This window comes from Schistocerca piceifrons, chromosome 9, assembly GCF_021461385.2.
Source record: "Schistocerca piceifrons isolate TAMUIC-IGC-003096 chromosome 9, iqSchPice1.1, whole genome shotgun sequence".
Classification (NCBI taxonomy): domain Eukaryota; kingdom Metazoa; phylum Arthropoda; class Insecta; order Orthoptera; family Acrididae; genus Schistocerca; species Schistocerca piceifrons.
In genome coordinates, this window is record NC_060146.1 from 147,894,493 (window position 1) to 147,917,860 (window position 23,368).

General features: G+C 39.7%; 2 protein-coding genes across 2 annotated transcripts in view; both read right to left on the reverse strand.

The window, feature by feature from the left end:
- The window catches only part of LOC124716960 (vam6/Vps39-like protein), a 118,473-nt gene extending 116,967 nt beyond the window's left edge, over nt 1-1,506 (reverse strand). The window contains exon 1 of the mRNA XM_047243558.1: nt 1,236-1,506. Within this exon, the coding sequence (XP_047099514.1) occupies nt 1,236-1,305 (70 nt within the window). The 5' untranslated portion in view covers nt 1,306-1,506. The remainder of the gene's footprint in view (nt 1-1,235) is intronic.
- A 9,246-nt stretch (nt 1,507-10,752) lies between these two features.
- Nucleotides 10,753-23,368, reverse strand: part of LOC124717374 (eukaryotic translation initiation factor 3 subunit F) — a 50,658-nt gene continuing 38,042 nt past the window's right edge. Inside the window, exons 6-7 of the mRNA XM_047244211.1 lie at nt 14,686-14,838; nt 10,753-11,153 (exon numbers count right to left, since the gene is read on the reverse strand). Coding sequence (XP_047100167.1) covers nt 11,067-11,153; nt 14,686-14,838 — 240 coding nt within the window. The 3' untranslated portion in view covers nt 10,753-11,066. The remainder of the gene's footprint in view (nt 11,154-14,685; nt 14,839-23,368) is intronic.

The following is a 23,368-nucleotide window of genomic DNA, read 5'->3' on the forward strand; positions in this document are numbered from 1 at the left end:
TTTTGTTTCTAGACATATGTTGCCTTGTTTTCATTTACTGGAGGAGGAGATTAGTGTTTAACGTCCCGTCGACAACGAGGTCATTAGAGACGGAGCGCAAGCTCGGGTTAGGGAAGGATGGGGAAGGAAATCGGCCGTACCCTTTCAAAGGAACCATCCCGGCATTTGCCTGAAGCGATTTAGGGAAATCACGGAAAACCTAAATCAGGATGGCCGGAGACGGGATTGAGCCGTCGTCCTCCCGAATGCGAGTCCAGTGTGCTAACCACTGCGCCACCTCGCTCGGTTTCATTTAGTGACTAGACCTGCACATCAGTTGAACTTTTTTCTCCTCTATATGGAACCTTACATTTGGGAATGCTATTCAATGGGAATAAGAGATGTCAATTGTGGTTTTGAGTGATATTCGTAGTTAATGTTCAAGGGAGCAAAAGTAGCGAATTGCCCCTGAAATCAAGTGTTTGTTTCAAACAGAAAAATAGACCGATGGTGAAAAATGGCGTTTTTCAAGAAATTAATACAACTCTTTGTCAGAAAGAGAGGAAGGATGTATGCACAGCTACTCAAGGGATAGAAAAGTCACCCCAAAGCTTCATTTAAGACACACACAGGATGCAGTGATCAATTGAGTAGCAACACCATGCAAACCAACTCATTTGGACCATCTGAGTCCACCAATAAACAGTACTAAAATTATTTTAATATCTGGCATGCTGTCCACCTACGGACTGTCCCCACTGTGGTCTTGCAACTGACAGGAAATGGGTCATGAAGGCCGTCAATTTTTGTACTGGGAGTCATGTGAATTCTAATCTGTTCTCAGTCAAATATCATGCTCTATTCATTCACTATAACCACACTCGTATGGCCAGTTTAATTTTCTCTGATGCTAATATATTTCATCGACAACACAAAAATCTGATATACATCTTCAGCAGAATGCAGAGAACAGTAAACAATAGGCTTTAACAAAGTAGCCTATCACAATTTTGTTGATTTTGCTGATTAGTACGTCGTGAAACTTCGTACCAATACGCTCTATTTATAATTGACCAGTTACTTTGATGACGAGGCAATGAACAAAATAAAAATAAACACAGAAGAGTTTAGTATATTCTATAAGATGACTCATCATCGCACTGTTTGACAGATAACCTAAAAGCACATTGGAAACATAATGGAATGTGCAATGAAATACCACTTATTTATAATCAAAGATTTTTCTGTAAATTTACCGTAGGCAGCGATTGACTCTATCTGGACAGTTAATTTTAATAGCTGGAAGATTTCGTACGCATCATGCATCCTTAGCAATGACTGATCTACGCCTACTGCACGTATGTACTTTCATCTGAAGAAGTTACACGACAATTTTCCTAAATAATTCATAACTTATGATCTACGTATTAACTTCGAATGTCACACAGTATCTCTTTTTACGTAAAATAATGTTGCACTCCTTTGACATACACTCCCTATCTCAGCCATTGTTGACTATTGCTGGACTTCGATCGTCACTTTTTCTGTCTGTAACTCTGTATGCTATCCTGCAATACTCGATTGAGCCGTGCTTTCGATCATAAGGTAAATCGAAACTGACACCTAGAAGGTAGAGAAGATTGACAGATGAGAGTGCAGGCGCGTAGGAAAATCAACGTAAATAAGTAGAATGTGACGTAGAGTTAATCCAATGAAAAATAGGAAGTAAGGATCGAGAGCATGAGATTAATAAGGTTGTTGCAGCTGTTCAGCAACTCACCAAACACGTGTGTATAAATAGAAAGAACTCTTTACGGGAATCATCTTTTTTCGTTTATTTGCCTTTTATTCTCGAGGAATTATAATACGTTTCCACATTCGCTGTTATGCAGTTTCATGCTCGTCTTGTTGGATAATACATATTCGGAAATCGTTTTCCGACGATTAGCAGATTTGTAGGAGTAAAGTGTAATAAAGTAATTCTAAAATAGCTGTATTCTTTTGATAGGTGAGGGTGTTACGCAAGAAGTTATTAGGGCCTACTGAAAAAATGGTTTAGAACTGTCAGATCACGCAACAATCTTCTGTCTCATGGTTTTGAAAAAGATATCATCAAAGAAAACGAAGAAACTTTAGTTTGCTTGAGCCGTTGCCGTGCAGCACAACAAAAACGCACTGTTGTGGGCTCACATCCCAACAGAGAGATAATGGGGTAGAGAAAGAATTTTTTCGATAAATTAGCACATATTAACCATTGTGGTTCCCAAAAAGCAACCCATTCGAAATACTTTGATTCCTAAATGGTGAAGTGCTATAGCCTCCACAGAAGGAGCAAGTGAGGCTCTGATGGTACCAATCCTGGGCATCAACTGATTAAAGTGTACACCTTATGCTGGAGTGAAATGTGTGGTAGAATTAACAAGTATCATAGGTATTTTTATATAAAGGGTCCGTCTGGTGATGTAGTCTGAGGTTCACTGCGGACTCCTGATTAAAATTTTCAATAGTTATCTGTGGTGTCATGCCCCTGTACATTGCACAAAGGGGGGATGCGAGAGCACAACTGGTGTAAATTTATTTTTCCATATGAAGTAGTGTATTTCATTCATTGTATATTGTAGATCCCATCAAGGAGGAGAACCTTCAAGGGTGTAGAACAAGTGAAGGCATTCATTAACAAGGCAAGCAAATCAAAGAAACTTAATCTGTATTAGCAATATACTACCACTATATACCTCAGTGCTATCTCCATATATATTGAAAAAGTGATATAGCCGGTGTCTCCTCAGTTACAGTACTCAGCTGCTGTTTAGTTCCTATTGGTAGCTTGATCTCCAATGGTATTTTCAATATTAAATTGTTACTTTGCAAGTCTGTACCCAGTACTCCAAGGTCTAGTGGTTCTCTTCATCTTTTCGTTAGTCATTTCCACTGATGCCAACACAGTTTGGTATTCAAATGAATTTGATGGTGGTGCCAGTATCAAGTACTTTGGCCAGCAAATCTTGGATGATTTCTTCTTTTTATTCCAGTGTATGATCATAAACAAATTGTCCTCAGATTGTCAGTGGTGACCACTGTCAGACCTGCAGAAAAAGGGGAAATGAAACACAACAAAGGGGTAGTATATCTTGCAAATAATAAATTGACATAATGAAAAATATTACTTTTGTACATATAAAATACACATGCTTAAAAATGTGATGAAGCATACCTATTTAAAATATATCCTGGTATAATAAAGAGCATGTATTTTACGTGTATGGATAGCAGAAGCACTGAGTTGTTGACAGGCACATACAAAAGAGAGAGAAATGCATTCTACTGGATATTTCCACTCTAATTATATGTGTGAAAGTAATGTGTTTCCTTATAATTTACTGTTTACAAGATATAGACTATCCATTAGTTTTATTTTTTCTAAGGATATGACGATGGTTACCATTGATCAAGATTGACAATCTGTGGACTATAGACTAAAAGAAAAGAAATTATACACTTCATGGTTCATTAAGTTTGTTCGTGACAATGTCACAGCTTTTGATATCTTAGACAACTGATAGAAACATATTCTGTGGGTAAAACAGATGAGTAGCTTGTAGGCAGTACATTGCACTGCCACACAATAAGAAGTTACTGCTTTCTTGTCGAGTTGTGCGTGCTGCAGACTGCTTGTAGTGGCAATCAGTTAGGAAGTAAATAGGCTGCATGAACTTCGGAAGTGACTCTTGCTCATATTTGCCAGAATACGTAAATGTTTATCCACCACAGTAATTAACTGCGGAGTCATCCATATAGGTATTTTCTAAGTTGGTATATTTATGGAGGACAGAGAGAAAGACAGTAGTATCTGTAATCTCCTTTGGTCTGCAGTACAGATCAAGGACAAATTACTCATCAGGAACAGAGAAACACTTGTGTCAAGTTAAAGGCTGGCCAGTTTGCTTCTTAGGGTACCTAGTGTGTGGCCACTCTGCTGGTTAGCGAAAGGGAGAGGGGCTAGTTGGAAACTTGCTGTAGAGATCATGAATCACGAGGATGAGAACTGGGTTACAGATTGTTAGGACTATACTGCAGTGACCTAATTATTGGGCTATTGCACCCAAAATTTTTCTTAATCTGACATCAAGATCACAATCTGCTTTGTCAACATGGGCTCTCAAAAATAATTATGCTGTTTTCCTTAATTGCCCCTCTGTGGGTTGTGGACAGTTACTTCCTCCACTTCTATAAACAATGAATGGAAACAACTGCTGCACTATTTGGCTATCTACATCCTTGGATAGAATCTCATCCTCTGGTAGTAAAGTTGCATACTGTTATCTTAGTGGGCATCAGTATGCAAACTGTGACTGCTTCTAAATCTGTAACTGAAACACTTGTTCATTGAAGACATCTGTGCAAACACTGCCAGATGCTCTTTTGTTTTGTTTTTACAGTACACATTGCAGTTTCTTAGAGAAGGAAGGTGATCTACAGGGAACTTTCATCTCTTGCACTGCTGTTAAGAAATCAGGATAAATTATCGGTTGTCACAGTGCATCTAGGTGACGGTAGTAGCCATTGCAGTACACTTAAGCATTAATATGACTGGCTACTTCATGTATGCTTCTGGGGAAGTCATTTCGCTGCTGTTCATAGATGATGCCACATCTACTTTTCTGCCGTGATCCTAGCAGCAGACCCCACAGTACTAATTTGTTACAATGCTGCCACTAGTTCTTTCAGCTACTACCTTAAAGATAGTTTTTGTCCTCTGTGAGTGAGAAAAGGACAGCGTAACTGGGGAGGCGTCCCTGGGGATGCCGGAGAGAGATTTCTCCAGTTCAACCAGTGAGATTTTTTTGTTTGTTTCGAAGGCTGGAAAGAAGAGGAATTCTCTCAGTGTAGATAGTCTTGTCTTGTTATGTGACTACAGTTGGAGTCACGGACGATGACAGTCGAGTTTAGGTTTGTTCTGCACACCTACATCACGCATTCTCCGACAACCAATAAGTGTTTAGTAGTGTTCTCAGTGCTCTGCTCTGAATGCCGTAGCTAATGTGATCATAGCAGTTGTTTAATGAATTTTTATTCTATTTGTTGCGAGTTGTCATCGGTGATGGTGGTGGTATGTGATATATATGGTATAAGTAAGCAAGAGATACAATTTGCAGGATATACACTTTCTTCAAACGGAAAGCATGTGCATACTGCAAGTGTCGCTTGGAATAGTCAACAATGCTATCCTCATCCGTGCCTTGACATGCGCAAACTGCCATCATTTGTGGATTGGACTACAGTGCCTATTTTAGTGCATTTGTAATAACTGTAAATTTTGGTACTGCCTTTACAAAGCTTGATGACAGAGTGCATACTTTCTCATGGTGCTCTGGTATGACAGGTGAGTGGGCATTTTAATTTTTTGGATCTTCTTCAATGTGGAATAGACTGGTGATCAAAGAGGCTCTCTCCTGTCATCAGTCTATTCTGTATTGAAGAAGATCCAAAAGAATAAAATTTGTGCCCACCTGTCATACCAGGGCACCACGGAAAGCTCTTGTTATGCACACAGGAGATAGTTCACAGGGCGTTGTCTCTTGACACTTTTGTACAGTTCCAGCAAATGAACTGATTAATCCCAAAGGGGATAGCCTCATCTTTAAACCACTCCATAAATGGGAAACATAAGACATTCAATCTCATCAATACATCATGATAACCACATCAAAGTCCAGGACGGAATAACAACAATATGAAAAGGACTGACTGCTGCACACCACACAGAGGTGGAACAATAAAAGATTGCTACACATTTAAGCTTCCATACACAAAAAAAGTCGGCAGGAAAGATTATGGCGACTGTGTTTTGGGATTGGAAGGGGGTGTTTTTCATCGATTTCATGCAATCTGGGATGACAATAAACTCAGACAGATATTGTGGAACATTGACCAAACTCCGGCGAGAAATCCAGAATCACCGGAGAGGGCGACTGAAGGAGGGAGTAGTGCTCCTTCATGACAACACTCGACCCCACACCGCTCATTGAACACAGGAGCTTTTGAAGAAATTTGGGTGGACTGTTATGGCCCATCCCCCGTACAGCCCGGAGTTAGCCCCCAGCTATTATCACCCCTTCCCAAGCTAAAGAAACACTTAGGTGGCAAATGCTTCAGGAGCGACAATGAAGTCCAAGCAAAGGTCACACGCTTCCTCAACGGGTTGGTGGGCGACATCTTCGACTTAGGAACACAAAATCTGAAGCATCATCTTCAAACGTGTCGAAAAAAATGGAGATTGTTGAAAAATAGACAAAAGTGTAAGCTTTTCCAACAATGTATAAATTAATAACAATAAACAATGTTTTCTACTTGTAAAAAAATACGGGAACCATACTTTTGGTACAACTCTCATATATGAATAAAATGAACACCTTGGCACTCTAAAATTAGTGTTTAGCTCACTGTCTGTCTGTAGCCTAAGTTCATGGTGAAAGATGAGTCCTTTGATTATGCTGAACTGCGTATAGGGAGTAATTACACTGATAAGCCAAAACATGACCACTGCCCACCACATCGCTGGATGCCGCCTGACTCTTCACAGAACGCAGGGTTCAGAGGCTTGTCTGCTCTGTGAAATTGGATAGATGGTGATCTGCGACATTTCGCCTTAAGAGCACAATGTTGGTGCAAGCACAAGTGTTTTGTAGCACACTGTTCATCATCGTTTACTGTTGAATATGGAGTTCTGCAGCAGACCACCTGTACGTTTTCACGTGTTGATCCAACGACATCGTCAATCACGATTGCAGTGGCCATGGGACAATTGAGGTTTGATCATCAATCTATGGAAACATGTCAGCTCTTTGGGTCAATCACATTTTTGCAGCACTGGGTTGATCCCTTCATGCTTGATATCTTCCTTGACAGCGGTGTCATCTTTCAGCAGTACAATGGTCAGTGTGTCCGAGCCAGAACTGTGCTAGTGGTTTGAAGAACATTACAGTGAACTTACGTTGATGTCTCGGCAACATGTTGGCTCTTCAGCTTAATCATGTTTTTGCTACACTAGGTCAATGGTAGTCTCCACAAACAGTCATCGTGGTGAATGGCAGCTCGAAATGTGCAGCACGCTATGGATGCAAAATTATGTTATGGGAGACATTCCTCTGTGCTTGCATGGGGCCTGTGTTAATAATCGAAGACACGCTGACAGCTATTCACCACTTGCATCCCTTCATGCTTGATGTCTTCCCCGACGGCAATGTCATCTTTCAGCAGTATAACTGCCCGTCCACCGGAGCCAGAAACATGCTGCAGTGGTTTGAGGAGCATTATACTGAACTCTCGTTGAGGTTTCATTGACCAATTTTGCATGATATAACTCCTGTTGAACCCATTTGAGTCTTTATCATGTGTCAATCACCACATATGCAAAACAGCAGCCCATTATTTACTCAAATTACCTGCCTGTCCATAGACATTTAAAGCCACAAACCTACCAGCAAACTGTTTGATCCTTGATAGGCAGAATTAGTGGTGTATTTCGTGTCAAAGGCAAACAAGCAAGCTATTAAGCAGGTGGTCATAATATTTTGGCTTATCAGTGTATAACCAGTATGTTATTAAGCTTATCTCATGATTGAAACACTTCAGAGTAGTGTTCGATAACAGAATAACTGCTGTGACTTCGTCAAACCTATACATATATTTTCTTTTGTAGACAACACAAGATACGGGGGGAGCTGCTTTACTCAACTTACACTGACCCAGTCTTCTTCACATAGCACTACCTAGGCTGTAAATACTTTAACATTGTAACCTTTACATAGAAAGTTTTGTTACATTCCAATAAGCCCACCACTTTGTGGGGCCATTACTCTGAAAGAGAGTTTGATCCACTTCACTGCAGATCATCTGTAATGGCACTTGTTAAAGTTGGAGAAATTCTCTATGGGTGCCGCCTAACAATGCCAATGGCAATCTGGCCCAATAGCCACCACCCCGAATGAAATGGACACTTACTCCATATCATGCATTCCCAGATCAGGCATCAGTAGTGCTGTGCCACGCTACATCTAACAGTACATAACCACCCTCCCAGGATGTGCGGTATATCTGACCCACTTGGATGTGCAATGCTTGGGATTAAAAGCACAGCGGGTTGATGTTTTGCTTAAGGTATCCTTTGCCAAATGGCCCACATTTCTTAAGGATTTGGAAACAATGGTGATCAAAACTAAATGGCTATAAGTTGAGTAGTATTAGCTGAATTGAGTCCCAAGTTGCCGTACCAATCTATCATCTATGTTGGAAACTACCCTTAGGTAAAATGATTCTCACATTGGTCTCATTTCAGACACCTTTTACAACAGTTGAGAGTTACGGTAGGCCTATTATAGTACCTGACAATACAAAATCCAGAGGCAGTCATTGACACATACATAAAAAATTAAGTAAATGAAATACAAACTTTTAATGAAGTAGAGTTGTGACTCAAGTGACACCTCAAAGCAGATTCAACTCTATCAAATATTAAGAATAAATCACAGTAGACCATTGATTATCCAAATGTCTGTCAACCAAATGACCGCTTGACCGAACTGTTACTTGCTTGTGAGTGCCCGGACCCCCTGTATCAATCCCGATAACAGTAACCTATTGTTTGTGCTCAGTTATGATCACTTGTGTCAACTTTGTCACATAAAGTAAACTTGTGATATAAAATGCTTAAACATAAATATGTTGTCCTTTCCTTGAGAGAGAAATACAATATCACAAATTTTGTACCTGTACTTGAGTTTACTGATGGATCAACAAGTTGTAAAACTATAAAGCTAGCCATGAATAGGGATCTAGGCAATGCTGTTTACAAGTGGTTTGCACGAAAAAGATCAAAAGGAGAACCTACCTCTGGTCCCACTCTACGTGTAAAGGCAGTTCAATTTAATGAAAATCTTGTGAGGGTCATTGAATTTTAAAGCAAGCAGGTGCTGGTTAAAATGCTTTTAAATCAAGATAAGCATTTGTGAGTTTCAAATACAAGGAGAAAACAGCCTTGGTTGCCTATGTTCATCATTGGTAACAGTAAGAAACTACATTTTTTCTAACAAATTACGATGTCTGCTATGCCTATTGTTTACACCTCACAAAAGAGCACCTGCATGGATAGTAAAGTTTTCATGGATGTCTATGGAAGTTTTTGTACACTCCGTAAAAACTCATTGGTTAAAGAATGGCAAAAGGGAGAAAACATTACTGCTCCTTGACAATGCGCCAACTCATACATTATGTGATTTATTTAACATAAACAATGTTCATAGATGTAATGTTTCTTCCATCTAACATACGTAACCACCTTATTACTGCCCATGATCAAGGTGTTACTGAAACTTTCTAACAGTATTACTGGAAAGTATTGTAATCTAAGCTACTGTTAGAAAGGGAAGAGAGAGATAAGAAATTCTATTAATAAATCATAAAAATTGGGAGTTGAAAGGTGTGTCATAAATGATTGGAGCAGAACAGGAACAGAATTTGAAAAAAAGCCTGGAATGAAACTTTGGGTTGGTGGAAGTTTTTAATAGTCTATTTGGAAACGACAAACAGAACGATATGTTTGAACTGCTCAATATGCTAAAAGAACGCACTTGCCGTGAATGTAATGATAATAAAGAATGGATGAGTGTCAACAAAGAACCAGGGCAATAAATTGGGCACAACAGGGGAAATTGTAAACCTTGTCACTGATAAGGCTGACAACACTGGAATCTCCTCGACTAGTGGGAATCTCCTCGACTAGTGGTACCAGCAGCTTCTGAAGCATTTAAAGTTTAGATACCACCTTGCAATGGTTTGAAGCATAAGATGCTTGTAAGCAGGTTTGGTTGCTTAGATAGAATGAAATTAAGGATTTTTTAAAGCATTAATTCTATACATGAGTACTATATATGCAAAATGTATTTGTATTACATATTTATTGTTTACTACACTGTACCACATACATTCCTACTGTAATTGCCTTTGTAATAATACAAGAGATTCAAGTTGTTATAAATGTAAGTAGTTTTTATTGGTAAATGAAAGTGTATGGTTAGATTAAACTGGTCTTCTGAACACCCATATCCGCCACTTAGTTCAGATAATTAGTAAAATACTGTAATATAATTTTCTATGTACAGTTTATTCATTCTTAAACAAGTAAAAATACAATATTGATTACTTGTTTCACATACAACAATTCTGCAAGATGTGTAATTCTTAAGGATGGGAAAAGCTGCATGTATTAATAAAGTGAAAAAAAAACTGTATACAACAACGTAGAACAGCATACATTTAGGCAACACCATCATAATTTGGTATCTGTACTTCATGGATACACCAGTAAATAATAATGCTCAATGTACAACATTTAACTCACATACACATATTAATAGATGGAAAAAATAGAAGTATTCAAGTAAACTTTATGCTTCTGGAGCTTGTATGTGTGTGTGTGTGTGTGTGTAATCTTTTACAGCAATTACCAGTAAATCTTTCTTTCACTACCTCAAACTAATGTTACTTTAGTTATATACGTAAAGTACTAATGCTGTTAGTGTAACTTTGTTGATGGCTGGTAACTCATTAGTTATAGAATTCATACAAAGTGGAAAATTCATTTCATATCAAATATTACAATTGAAGAAACTACTTTTCAAGTAAAGCAGTATCTCAAACAGTTATTTTTTATCATACACTTTCCTTCTGGAGAGGAATGGAGGAGAGCAGTTAAGATAAGAATGTAACAAAATCTTTACAACAGTATGCCAATTAATTTATTAGTAAGTTAATTCTTCCACAAAAAACTTTGCTTTTCCAAAGATCCAGTTTATTACATAAAATCACAAAATATACAAAAACATATGATTTCTTCCACTGAAGACACTATTTTTGTGAACTCAACACATGAGCTCATTTGAAGATTGGAAGGCAGATTATTTACACTGATTATGTTTACGTGGCAACTGATGATTCATGTTCGTTACAATCGAGGCCCTGCTCTTCGCGAGAAACAGGAACTAGTCTGCTGGCTAGGAAATATATTACTCCAGCCAGGATGGTTATCATCATAGTGTCGTTATGAGAGTCAGCTTCTCATTCAGCTGCAGCTGCGTCTTCGTTAACTGTGCTAATGTTATCACCATTAACAAATCCTGCGAAAAAAATAAGTTTCTCGTTATGTTCTCTTACTGCTTTTCTGGAAGGTAAAACAAAATTGTACACTTTAAAAACACTACTAAACGAAAAGACAACATTCTAGTGTGATTGTACCATTTCATTTCTTCACCACTCAATGGCCCATCTGAGCATCTTTGCCTTAAAAGGTTAACGTCCTTAATTTTCTATCAGACTGTTTACTATTACTATTTACTCAATGATATTCATATGTTATATATGCTCAACTGTTCTATATCTTTATTACCATATTTTCAACTGGAACTCTCAAGCCTACACTTAAAATTTGTTCCAATAACTGAAATTTTAAACTCATCTTGCTACTATAAAAATTGCTCTTCACTTTTATTGGGTTGAAGTATAGAAGCTTGATCATAAACTGCAGCCCGAAACAAATTTTAATACTGGCTTCAGTAGACAAACTATTTTTACTATCAATCTGTTTGTGATCACATTGTACTTAAGCTACTACTTTGGGTTTCAACATCCAATTACAAAATTTTAGTTGCCTAATTGATCCCTGATTCTCCAGAAACTGAATCTTGGTAAACTATCCATTTTACAAGTTTTATCCTTTGTAGCTCACAGTTCACATCTTTCTGTAAGAGATACATATAATAGCAGAAATTATGTACCTCACTATATAAAAAACTACATCCAGATTATAAAGAAAACTAAGAGATACTATGGTTTGTAGTGCCACTGACAATGTCATTCGAGAGAGAGCTCAAGCTTGGAAATGGACATGGATAAGAACAAGGAATGGAATCAGCAATGTTCTTTTCAAAGGAATCATTCTTGGATTTGCTTTTCGCACTTTATGGAAACCACAGAAAAATCATGGCGACTGTGGACTTTAACTCTGCTGCCCCAACTAATGAAATTGGTTTCTGCTTAGCCTTTCTTTCACTATCTTTACCTGCTGTTTTGTTGAGCTCGGGGAAGACTTCTGGTAGAGGTCTTCTTATGTATTTGCTGTTCATAATTTATTCTTGTTTTCCATCTACCTTATAAGCAGCCCCCACCCCTCATTTACAGATTACTCAGTAATACCGTGGGACATTACTTACAAATCAGAACACAAAATGACTTCTTCATTTCACTATGTCACACTAACTTGTATTTAACAATCTAGGAAAAGATAGATTGTTACTTACCGTAAAGAAGACACATCAAGTAGTTGACAGGCATGATTAAATCTTTTAATCATACCTGTCTACAACTTGACGTGTCTTCTTTACCGTAAGTAGCAATCTATCTTTTCCTAGATTGTCGATATTCCTACCTGGAATTTTCACTGTCTAATTTGTATTTAACATAAGCCAAAAATCTAGTAATAATTATTTTGTTTCTATGGCACATGATAGTTAACCAATGACCAACAAACACACACTGGCTTGGCCGATAAGTGTCACAGTAAGGTACTTCCCCCTCTCCCCATTCCAACCTGAAATTGACCAGAGTCAATGTTCCAATTTGGAAACGTGTACTGAATATACTAGGACTGAATCGTAGTTAACTTATACTCAGCTCACAGTTTTTGCTGATATGACGCCTGGGCTGACCTCTACCAAATTCTTGACCCTTGAGTTCTTGTAATTAAATGTAAAAATTGTAAGACTGCTTTATGTGGTTTGTGCTTTACATTCGTCACACTTTCAACAATTGACCTGTTTTGGATAAATCTCCGATCAGCATGGCTTTCTCATATTTTAAATTATTTTACATAAGTTCAGTAGACATTTGCTATTAATGTATTTCCAACGGTTCATCCATATATATTTGTTGTGGTCATCTGTTCGAAGATTGGTTTGATACAGCTCACCATGCTGCTCTATCCTGTGCAAGCCTCTTCTGAATAACTACTGCAACCTACTTACTTTTGAATCTACTTACTGTATTCATCTCTTGGTCTCCCCTCTCCAGTACTTATATGGTGACCCTAAATGTCACAAAATGTGTGTGATCAACTGTCCCTTCTTTTAGTCAAGTTATGCCACAAATATTTTTATCCCCAATTCTATTCGGTACCACCTCATTAGTTATATGACATCATCTAATCTTCAGCATTTTTCTGTAGCACCACACTTCAAAAGCTTCTAGTCTCTTCTTGTCACTACTTTTTATCATTCATGTTTTACTTCCATACAAGGCAGCACTCCAAATAAGTACTTTCACAAAAGACAAACCAACACTAAAATCTATATTTGCTGTTAAATTTCTCTTCTTCAGAAATGCTTTTCTTGTCATTGCCAGTCTAGATTTTATATCCTCTATTTCAGCAATCATCAGCTATTTTACTGTCCAAAGGGCAAAACTCTTAAGTCTTTCAGTGCTCTGTCAAATTCTTCTTGCATTATCATATTTCCCATCTCATCTTCATCTATGTCCTCTTCCCTTTCTATGAAGATTTAACTAACTTTACAATACATCTACATACGTACTCTGCCATCCACTCACAATCTTGTCATATTCTGCTGGCCATGGACCACATAATACATACCAACAGTTGTCAGATCAGAATCTTAGCTACATTAATGAGTGATACATGCTTTCCATTTCAAACAGATACAAAATTTATTGTGAAAGACAAAATTTATGAAACCATAAAGAGGTATAAGAAAGTGACAGGACTCAAAACACACCGGTACTTCTGTTTGGTCTGGATAACAACAATGAATGTGAATTAACAACAATAACAGTAATAATATCAGGAGTTAAAAAGCACTCCCAAGACAATACATGTCAGATTTGTGGAGTCCACTCAAATTATGGAGCACATATCAAGATGAAAAGGTACAATAATGTGTGCTCATACCTCCACTGATAAATATGTAGAGCTGTAGAAGGAACAGATCTCTTCAGCAAGTGTACTATCACATACCTGAAGTGGTAATAACAACTGGATGCAACAATGTCCAGTGTGATCAATAAATACATTCTGACAACTCATTCTTGTACATCAGCTTGATAACAGAAAATGCTTCTTAATCAATATCTCCGATTTGTGTGATGGGGCTATTAACAATAATATGGCTGAGAAGAAAAAGAAACGAAGATTGGAACAGTAAAGTCAGTCAAATGAGGAATGTAAAAATTGATATTCCTGTTGTCGTTGATGCCCTGAGATCAATAGGCCATAGCTTGGAGTGTGCAACATCTGGAATCCCACAATGTACAAAAGACAGTGAAGCACAAGATCTAATACTGTTTGAAATAACCCAATTATTGTGTAAAGTAATGTACAATCATTTAAGTCATCAGATCTACACCTCAGGAAGTTGGAAGTAGCCTGTAGTATACTTGACTACACTCACAAAGTAATCTCTGTTGTGAAAAATAAATATAATAATAAATCATACTTGGCTTATTCTTGCTGATCTAATCACAACTGCTACATTGTGTGGTGCTCCCCATATGTCTCACTCTGTGTCACTTAAAAACATAAAAACACATTGAGCATTGCCCCAATTTATTAATTTTGGTCACTACAGGATGTATCACACAAACCTTGATATTGGAATGGAACATTTCCTCAAACTCTTCAGGTGTCATCCGAGGAACGGAGTTGACCATATCCAGAAGTGCACGGCCAATGGCGTTATCCGGTGGACGACTGCCAGGCTGAGCCCCACGCAACACATCTTCCACATAGGCGAGAACCTGCAGGAAAGCACACTGGATAGTAAAATTATTCCTTCTGCGACTTTCTTCCACTGTACTGCCATCCTTTTACCACTATTTCAAACAGAAAGTGGGCAACTGGATCAACTAATCCGTAAATTCTGGCAGTATGAGCGTTATTTAAAGTTAAGGTATTTTTAAGTAAATTGTTAATAAACTGCGTGTATTACAGCAACAAGTAAAAGAAAATTAAGGAGAAATTTAGAATTGGAATTAAAGTTCAGGTAGCAGAAACAAAAGCTGTTGGAGTTTGAAGATGACATTTTAATTCTGTCAGAGACAACAAAGGTACATGAAAGAACAGTTGAATAGAATAGCCACTTTATAAGGTGAACATCAATAAATGTAAAGTAACTGTAACTGAGTGTAGATGAATGAAGTCTTGAGAAGCTGGGGAATTATGTTCTGGAGTAGTACCTCGAGTTCAGTTATTTTGGTGGTGATACCAATAGTAAAGCTGGTACAAAACGCACACTAGCAATTGCAAGAAAGCTTACCTGAAAAAGAGTAATATGTTAACAGAGAAGATAAATTTAAGTGTTAGGAAGTCTTTTTTGAAAGTATTTGTCTGGAGTTTGCCTTATATGGAAGTGAAAGATAGGTGATAGAAAGAGAAGAACATAGATTTTGCAGTGTTGTGTCGCAGAAGAAAGTTGAAGTTTTATTGCTGGATTGCATAAATAATGAAGAGGTGGTGTTGCTTTCTTGTTGTTGGTGGGTGGTCTTCAGCAAGAAATCTAGTTTGAGGAATCTCCCCATGCTAATCACACAGTAGAGCTGCATGCCCTCAGGAAGAATAACAGCTGTGATTACCCCTTGCTTTCTGCTATTCGCAGGATCAACATAACAAGGCTGTGTCTGCGGATGATACAATGCCAGAACAATCATCCAGACGGCCGACACTCAATTACCGAAAAGACTGCTGCCCTTATTCAGAAACAACAGATTTGTCTGGTTGCTGACAACTCTCTCTTGTGGTTGCATGCGCCTACAGTATGGCATGGCTACCTGTGTTACTGAGACATGCAATGCATCCTATTTTGATGGGGACGAGGGTACGAAGAGTTACTAAACTGGAGGGAACAGAGTTTTATGGTGCAATTTGACAAAGTAGGCAACAGATTGCAGTAGGTAATGCAGGGGTGAAGAGAACTGCATCAGATAGGCTACTGTGGAGAGCTCCACAAATCAATCATCCATTACAAGACCACAACATTCATTATATACCATATTACAGCTGCTCATTCTGCACTCTTTATTCTGACATCAACAGAAAATTAATCATAATCTGCTTTCCTTTTCCTCTTTATACTGACACTATCTAAGCCTTCCCACAGCAAAGCTTCTTCAAATTAAAAAGAAACAACTATTTTCTGAACCATTTGAATAAACAAAGAGTAGATCTGGAGAAAAAGTGGAATTATATGGGAGCTGTGCTTTATGTCCCTGGAAGCTTGTAACATTTTGACACTGTGCCAGGATGTTCACTCTCATAACAGAAGATGGTTGGCTGGTTGCAGGTGGGAAAGTGTACGGGACCAAACAATAAGGTTATCAGTCCCTCAATCCAAGAATGGTGCACATGGAAGTAGAGACAGCAATTGCAAATTTTTTCTGATCTAGTTGAGAGATTCGTAAGAGTAAAGGCAAGAAGACTTAAAACGTAATGACTATCTTTGGACCATCAATAACAAAACCAAGAAGAAGGAAATAGGGAGTTAGTAGGTGGGGTATCCCTGCGGCTCTGCATGCGACAGTGCACACTATTCAACAGAGTGCAACACCCACAATAGAAAAATGGATGCAGCAAAAAGGAGGAAAACTGAATCTAAAAGAGACTGTTTTCAGAGTAAAAGAGAGATAAAAGAGCAGCCTGGTCATGGAGGTAGAGTCAGGGAATCCCAGGCCTTGCATACAATGGCAGAATACCCAACCACTCCACACCTGCTCCAAAGACAGATTAAAACCTTATATCTGAGAATACAAAACCACGTTCAAGGGGAAAACAGAGAACCAGGTTGACCATCCGAGAATTGTCTGCCAATATTTAATGAAACTATGGCTTAACTTGGCACGAGCGATGCGGAGACAGCGTAGGACTGTGAACTCCTTCAAGGAGAAGCAGAACGAAGAGCACCGTGTTGCAGCAGTCTCCTCGATTGTGTGGAGTTTATTACATGGGACAGTAACCCACTAGATGTCGTTTCATTCCTGAGTAAACAGAGATTCCATGTGCACCTGCAAATCCGCACTTGTCATGGCAAAGTGAACAGGGAGCAAGTAAGTGTTCCTCTAGCCAAACGGTCTGCCAGTTCATTCCCATTGGTCAAGGAAGACCCATTTAACAAAATGGAGGGCTCTGGCAACAGCAGTTAGCTCTGCCATTAACACGCAACATGTTCCCTGCAGTGAATGGTCTTCCATACCAGCAAGAGATGTAAAAGCATATCCCTCCTGATTCACAGTTTTAGAGCCGTTGGTGTAAAAGATGGTAGCACCCTGGAGCTCTTGAAGAACTGGACATATCAGACACTGAAATATCATGGCGGTAACCGAGACTTTATGACATGGGAAGAAATTAGCCCTAATCTGTGGCCTGGGCACCATCCCAGGTGGAGTGCGTGAGAAAACAGGTGGAGCACAGTCCAGGGAGGGGAGGTGGAGATCTTGGCAGAATGAAGCAAGGCATATTCCAACTTGTAATACCATCCGAGGGTGGTATCAGAAGTACAACATCTCCCTTCTATGCAAAGAGAATCGAATATGTGGGATTATCAGGGACTGTCGACTGGTGATTGCATAGTAGACGAAGAGCTGGTATCATCAAATCTCAAGAGGGAAGATCCCTGCGTCGGCAAGGAGACTTTCTATGGCCTAGCCCAAAAGGCACCAATGGCCAGAAGCACAACATGATGGTGGACTGGGCCTAACAGTTTCAAAGTTGAAGGAGCCACCGAGCCATAAAGCTGGCAACCACAGTCCAGTCAGGAAGAAACCGGGGCCCAGTAAATACGGATAAGACCAGCATGATCTGTGAGCAAGGAAGCAGAAAGTGTTAAGCTTCCCCATGCAGCTAGCCCTCAGGTGATGCATCTGGAGCAGCCAAGTAGCTTTTTATCAAGGAGGCAGCCCAAGAACTGAGACTGCTACAATGTCCAGGTACTGGGTACCAAGCAGTATTCTCAGTCAGGTTGGGCTGTGGTACGATGGCAGAAATGCATGACCCACATTTTTGTAGGAGAGAATTGGAAACCATGGGAAAGAGCTCAGGCAGAGGCCCACCAGCTGGCACCTTATAGCTGGCATTCTGCAGAGGCTACCGAGTGGTAGCTGTACCAAATGCAATAATCTTTTACATACAACACAGGAGCGACCAGCAGTCCAACAGAGGTCACTAGCCCATTGACAGTGGTGAGGAAGAGAGAGACACTCAAAGCGATCTGTGGAACACCATTCTCCTGGACCCGGGGGCAGCTGAGTGAAGTACCAACTCTAACCCAGAACAACCAGTGGGATAAAAACTGATACATAAACATTGGCAGGGGGCCTCGAAAGCCCCAGTCATGGAGGGTAAGTAAAGTGTGATGACGCCGAGTGGTGTGATAAGGTGATGGTGTTTTAGGAAAAGCCTGTTAGATTGCTGCCTCTATGCCAAGCAGATGGTGGGATGTGGATCATCCTCCTGGAAACCACACCGATAGGGGGACAAAAGGCCCCAAGATTTGAGAACCCAGCACAATCTACAGGCAACCATCATTTCAAGCAGCTTGCAGAGTACATTCGCCAGGCTAATCGGGCGGAAACTATCAAGAGACACGTGTGTGGCTTAAGGATGGGACAACTATGCTATCCCACCATTGCGAGGGGATGGCACCTTGGAGCCAAATACGCTGTACGACCCTAAAGAGATGTTGCCTTTGGGGAAAATTCAATATATGATACAACCTAAGGGCGAATGAAACATAAAGGGATGTCTTCAACTTGTTACCTGATAAGAAGAGGATGCCGATGCTGTCACAAAGTGGGTTGCATGGTGTTCAGCAAGAACCGATGAACTGTTAGAAAGAAAACCTTGTATGACAAAACCTGGGACAGCTGTTTATCATTGACAGTCCATAAGGCCATCGAGCTTGGCCCACACATAAGACGAAAAGGCATACGTTCCCTGGGAGGATACCTAACACTCCCAGCATTCCTTCTTAAAGCATTCGATTAGACAGTGAGCCTTAGTATGAAGCTGCATGAAAGTGATAAGGCTGGTCTGTTAAGGATGTCGTTTGAATTACTGTGGAGCTTGTTGGTGAGCCTCTATAGCTACTGCAATGTTTCTGGCCCACCATGGCACAAGGATCCCATCAGAGAGAGAGGCAGCGAATGTAACAGCTGAGGCAAACAAAGGCCAGATGGCTCTGCAAAGTGCTCAATGTGGTAATCAATCTGTCTGACGGTGGCATGGAAAGGACTGGATCACCGTAAAGTGGTCACTGTCGCAAAGATCAGTGACTAGTGATCAATGTAGTGAAGCAACAAGAGTAGGGGAACAGACTGTTAGATTGGTGGCTGAAAAGTTGCCATGGGAGGCACTCAAGTGGGTATAACGTCACTGAGGAGGTACAAACTATGGTCTGTGAGAAGCTGGTCAATTAGAAGGCTCTTGCCAGGCAAGTGAAGGCTCCTCCAGATGCCCTCTCGGGACCAGCACCGTTCTAACAGAACACACAATAACCACAGAGTGTTCGAGAATGGTCATCAATAAAGAAACGATTTTAACAAGCAGCACCTTTCCAAAAATATGGCTATTTTCATACAGGCACAGCAATATATACATTTGGGGACATGAAATGAAGCAAAATAAGTATATTCTGTTGCACCTTTTACCTTCTATTCTATGCTTACGCACCTTTCTCTCCATTTTTCTCGATGTTTTACAGATTAAACAGATTTTTTTGCCCTCTTCTTAGATTAGAAAATACCAAAAGATACTTTTCACAACAAAACAATGCCAAAGGTGGAGAGAGAGAAGTTGTGTACATTTCTGGAAGAATTAAAGACTCAGTTTTTCAAAACTGATGGGATCATCCTGCGATGTGCCATTTGTGAAGTAAATATTGCAATCGATTACAACCAACAATCAAAGAAAATAAACCAGCACATCCAGAACAACAAACCTTTAAAGAACATTGAACTTCACAAGTCAAAAGATAACCAACCTACTCTGATGCATGCCTTCACATCAGAATCTGAACCGCAGCGGTCATTGAATGAGTTTAGCGAACATCTTGCCATAGTATAGATCATGATAGGAATTCCAATCCTGCAGTAAAATCATTTCTTGAGAAGAAGGTCAATGCCGGATGGGAGCACTCTGAGAAAAAGTTATGCACAGCCAATTTATGAGAATGTTTTAGAGAAGATAAAGGAGGCAGTTGGCAAACATGAAATGGTATTCATTTTAGATGAAATTACTGATGAGCTGCAAGGATATATTTTAAATGTGTTGGTTTTTCTGTTATCTGGTGAATGAGTAAAACCTACACTTTTTAAAATGTACCAACTCGAGAAGACACACACCTGGATAATAATACAACCGTTCAGTGATTCATGTATGAATCTGTAACCAGGGGCCATACAATACAAAAAAGTCAAGCTTGTGGTGTCTGATCAAGCACACTAAATGCTTCTGGCTTTCCAGCAATTGAAGGACGTGTACTTCAACCTGACCATGTGACATGTATTGCACATGGTGCATACCACATTTGCGAAAGTATCAAGGAGAACTACTACAGGGCACATGACTCCATTGCTGCTCTGAAGTCCATTCTGGTAAAGACTTCCAGTAGTCAACAAGTTTTGTATTGAGAAATGACAGAGCTCCACCTTACACAGTTTCCTGCCACTACAAGGTGGTGTACTTGGATAAGATGAACAGTTTTCTAGTGCAAAAACTTTGATAAAAACAAACATTTCACACGCGTCATAACTCAATGGACCCAACAGTCATCAAGCAGGCCCAACAATTAGTGAACAAATATGTAGAGTTGTAACCATACACAGCAAAAAGTTCCAAGTATTTAACTGATGTCATTTAGAAGTTTTTGGAAGAAGGTGTAGAGGAGGAGGTTCATCCTTGCTGGATCTGCTACAGACAAATCTGAATTAAATTTGAAGAACAATCCAGATGCTGACAAGATATGCTCCATGGGTTTCTGTAGATATCAAGTGTAATTTCTCCATATATAACGAGCTGTTGAGCTCAAAGTGCCAGTGACCTGCTGTCCAAAAAACTGAAGTGACGTGTATAACCCACTACCAGTACAACAGACCCCCATACAATGGACAAAGATTGTTAATGTAGCTGGTTTAGATTCAAATAAAGTAATTTCATCAGCATCTTTTTGCATGTATTTTCAGAACCTGTTCCCTCCTTTTCTGTCCATATTTCCACCTTAAAATCCTTTCACTAATCATCAGTGAAGTGTGTTTCTTTGAGAGCAATGCAAACAGCAGAAGAGGAAATATGGTGGTATAGCTCTGGCAGGTGACAGTAGTGCTCATTACAATTCCACTTAATGATCATGTGACTGCAGGCCAGGTTAGGAGCAAAGTGATCATGAGGGCTGGCCACACAGCAGGATCACTGCCTACCACTAGCGGGGGTGGAACTGCATTCACAATCATTAGGATCTGACTGTGTGGTGGGATCAGGCACCAGAGGAGCCTTGTCCCAGCTCTTATTCTCGTTCTTTTTCTACATAACCTTTGTGGGTAAACTTCGTTCAAGGAACTATCCGCACTAAGTGCAAGAACAGATAGAAGCGCACAGCCCTGGGACCCACAGGTTGTGGCTCCTTCAGCAATTATTGACGTTGGGCATCCAGTCCGGGAGCACATAAGGGAGAACAGTTCTCCATCTAGGTGCGGCAAGTAGCTCAAGAAGAAGGTACAGCAGGATAGGAACGGAAGGTAGAGGTGAGGTGTCAAAGCCACAAGATGTAGGCATTCATATTTCTTCTGTGCCTTAGTATACAACAGGTGATCAACAGACTTTTATTCCTGGATCTTCTGTTCTTCCTTGAAAACAGCGTGAACTGGTGAATGTGAAGGTGATGTTATGCACTGTTGAAACACAAAAGTGGGTGTTCACAAGGACTACCTTCATGACATGACTGTACACCACATTTTCAGTCTGCTGTGCACTGGGCAGCAGGATGACACATGGCCAAAAGCATACACATCAGAAGCACCTCATATGCAATGGGACAGATGGTTTCACATCGCACTTGTATACAATGACCTTAATTTTCTCCGGGAGGAAATTGCCTTCAAAGGCTAACACAAACGCACCCCCGTATCCGTACGATTATCCTTGGCCCCCCCCCTTTTTTTTTTTACAAGTGTGATACAATGTACACCTCACTGCTGCAGATTAGTCCAAAGCTCCTCATGTACTCAAAGTGTTAGATCCCTGTGACAGAGAATTCCCTGGACCACATTCAAACTTTTGTGTGGGGAAAATGGTCACAGGTACATCATGTAGATGAGCATATATCTGAGAGCTGTAAATCAGGCAGCAGAGTAAGTTTTAATTAATAATAACCATTTTACATTTTCCCCAAATTTGTCCTCAAAATTTTCAAGGAAAAAACCATGGTTTCATTGCAGAAAAAGTATCTGCAGCAACATGTACGCTGCTTATTTTCGTATTACGAAAGTATAAATTTGAATTCCATGAAACACGTTACTTTCTGAAGTGTTGAAATTGAAATTGCGATGTGCTTTTGTAAGCCAGCCATAGCTCATGTCACATGATCTCACCGGCCGATGACGGTGGACATTCAGAGCAGATGTTGAGTAGCGCGACAAATAGGAAAAGTTAATGGTTTAAATTAATATACATGGTGTTGCTACCAGAGAAGCAAAGCTATCACATATAATATTGGTTTCGAAGATTAATAAGCTGCAAGAGAATCTAAGTTTTCACATATAATTTGATCTTTTTTGCATGTGTTACACTTTAAGATATATCACACGAATGTGATGGTACAATTTTTAATAACAACATAAATGTCTGATCATCTGGGCTCACAATTCTTCTAATGGTCGTCCTCAAAGAGTCGATTTTTAAATTAGAATGAAACGCTCTATGATTTAAGAAATTCTTCGTACATTCCCACACATCGTACATCTTGCGTAAAAGGAAATTTACTTTGAAAGTACTGCTTTTCAAACCACCATTCGCAATATTTTCCCACTACCTGTTAGAAATAGTTTCATTTCAGCAGTTGCCAGAGAGCGCCAGATAACAGGTGTCACCGCACTTGCGCAGCTGCGATGTCGCAGGAAGCCCTTATGTTCGTACATGTAAAATGTTTGAATATCTTACATTATGCCATAAAAGAAACAAGACCTCGGATGTGGAAAGGCTGTTCCAGATGCAATGAAGAGTACAGGGTGCAGCCAACTGCAGGTGGTGGCTCATGTCGGCACCAATGACATCTGTCGCTTTGGA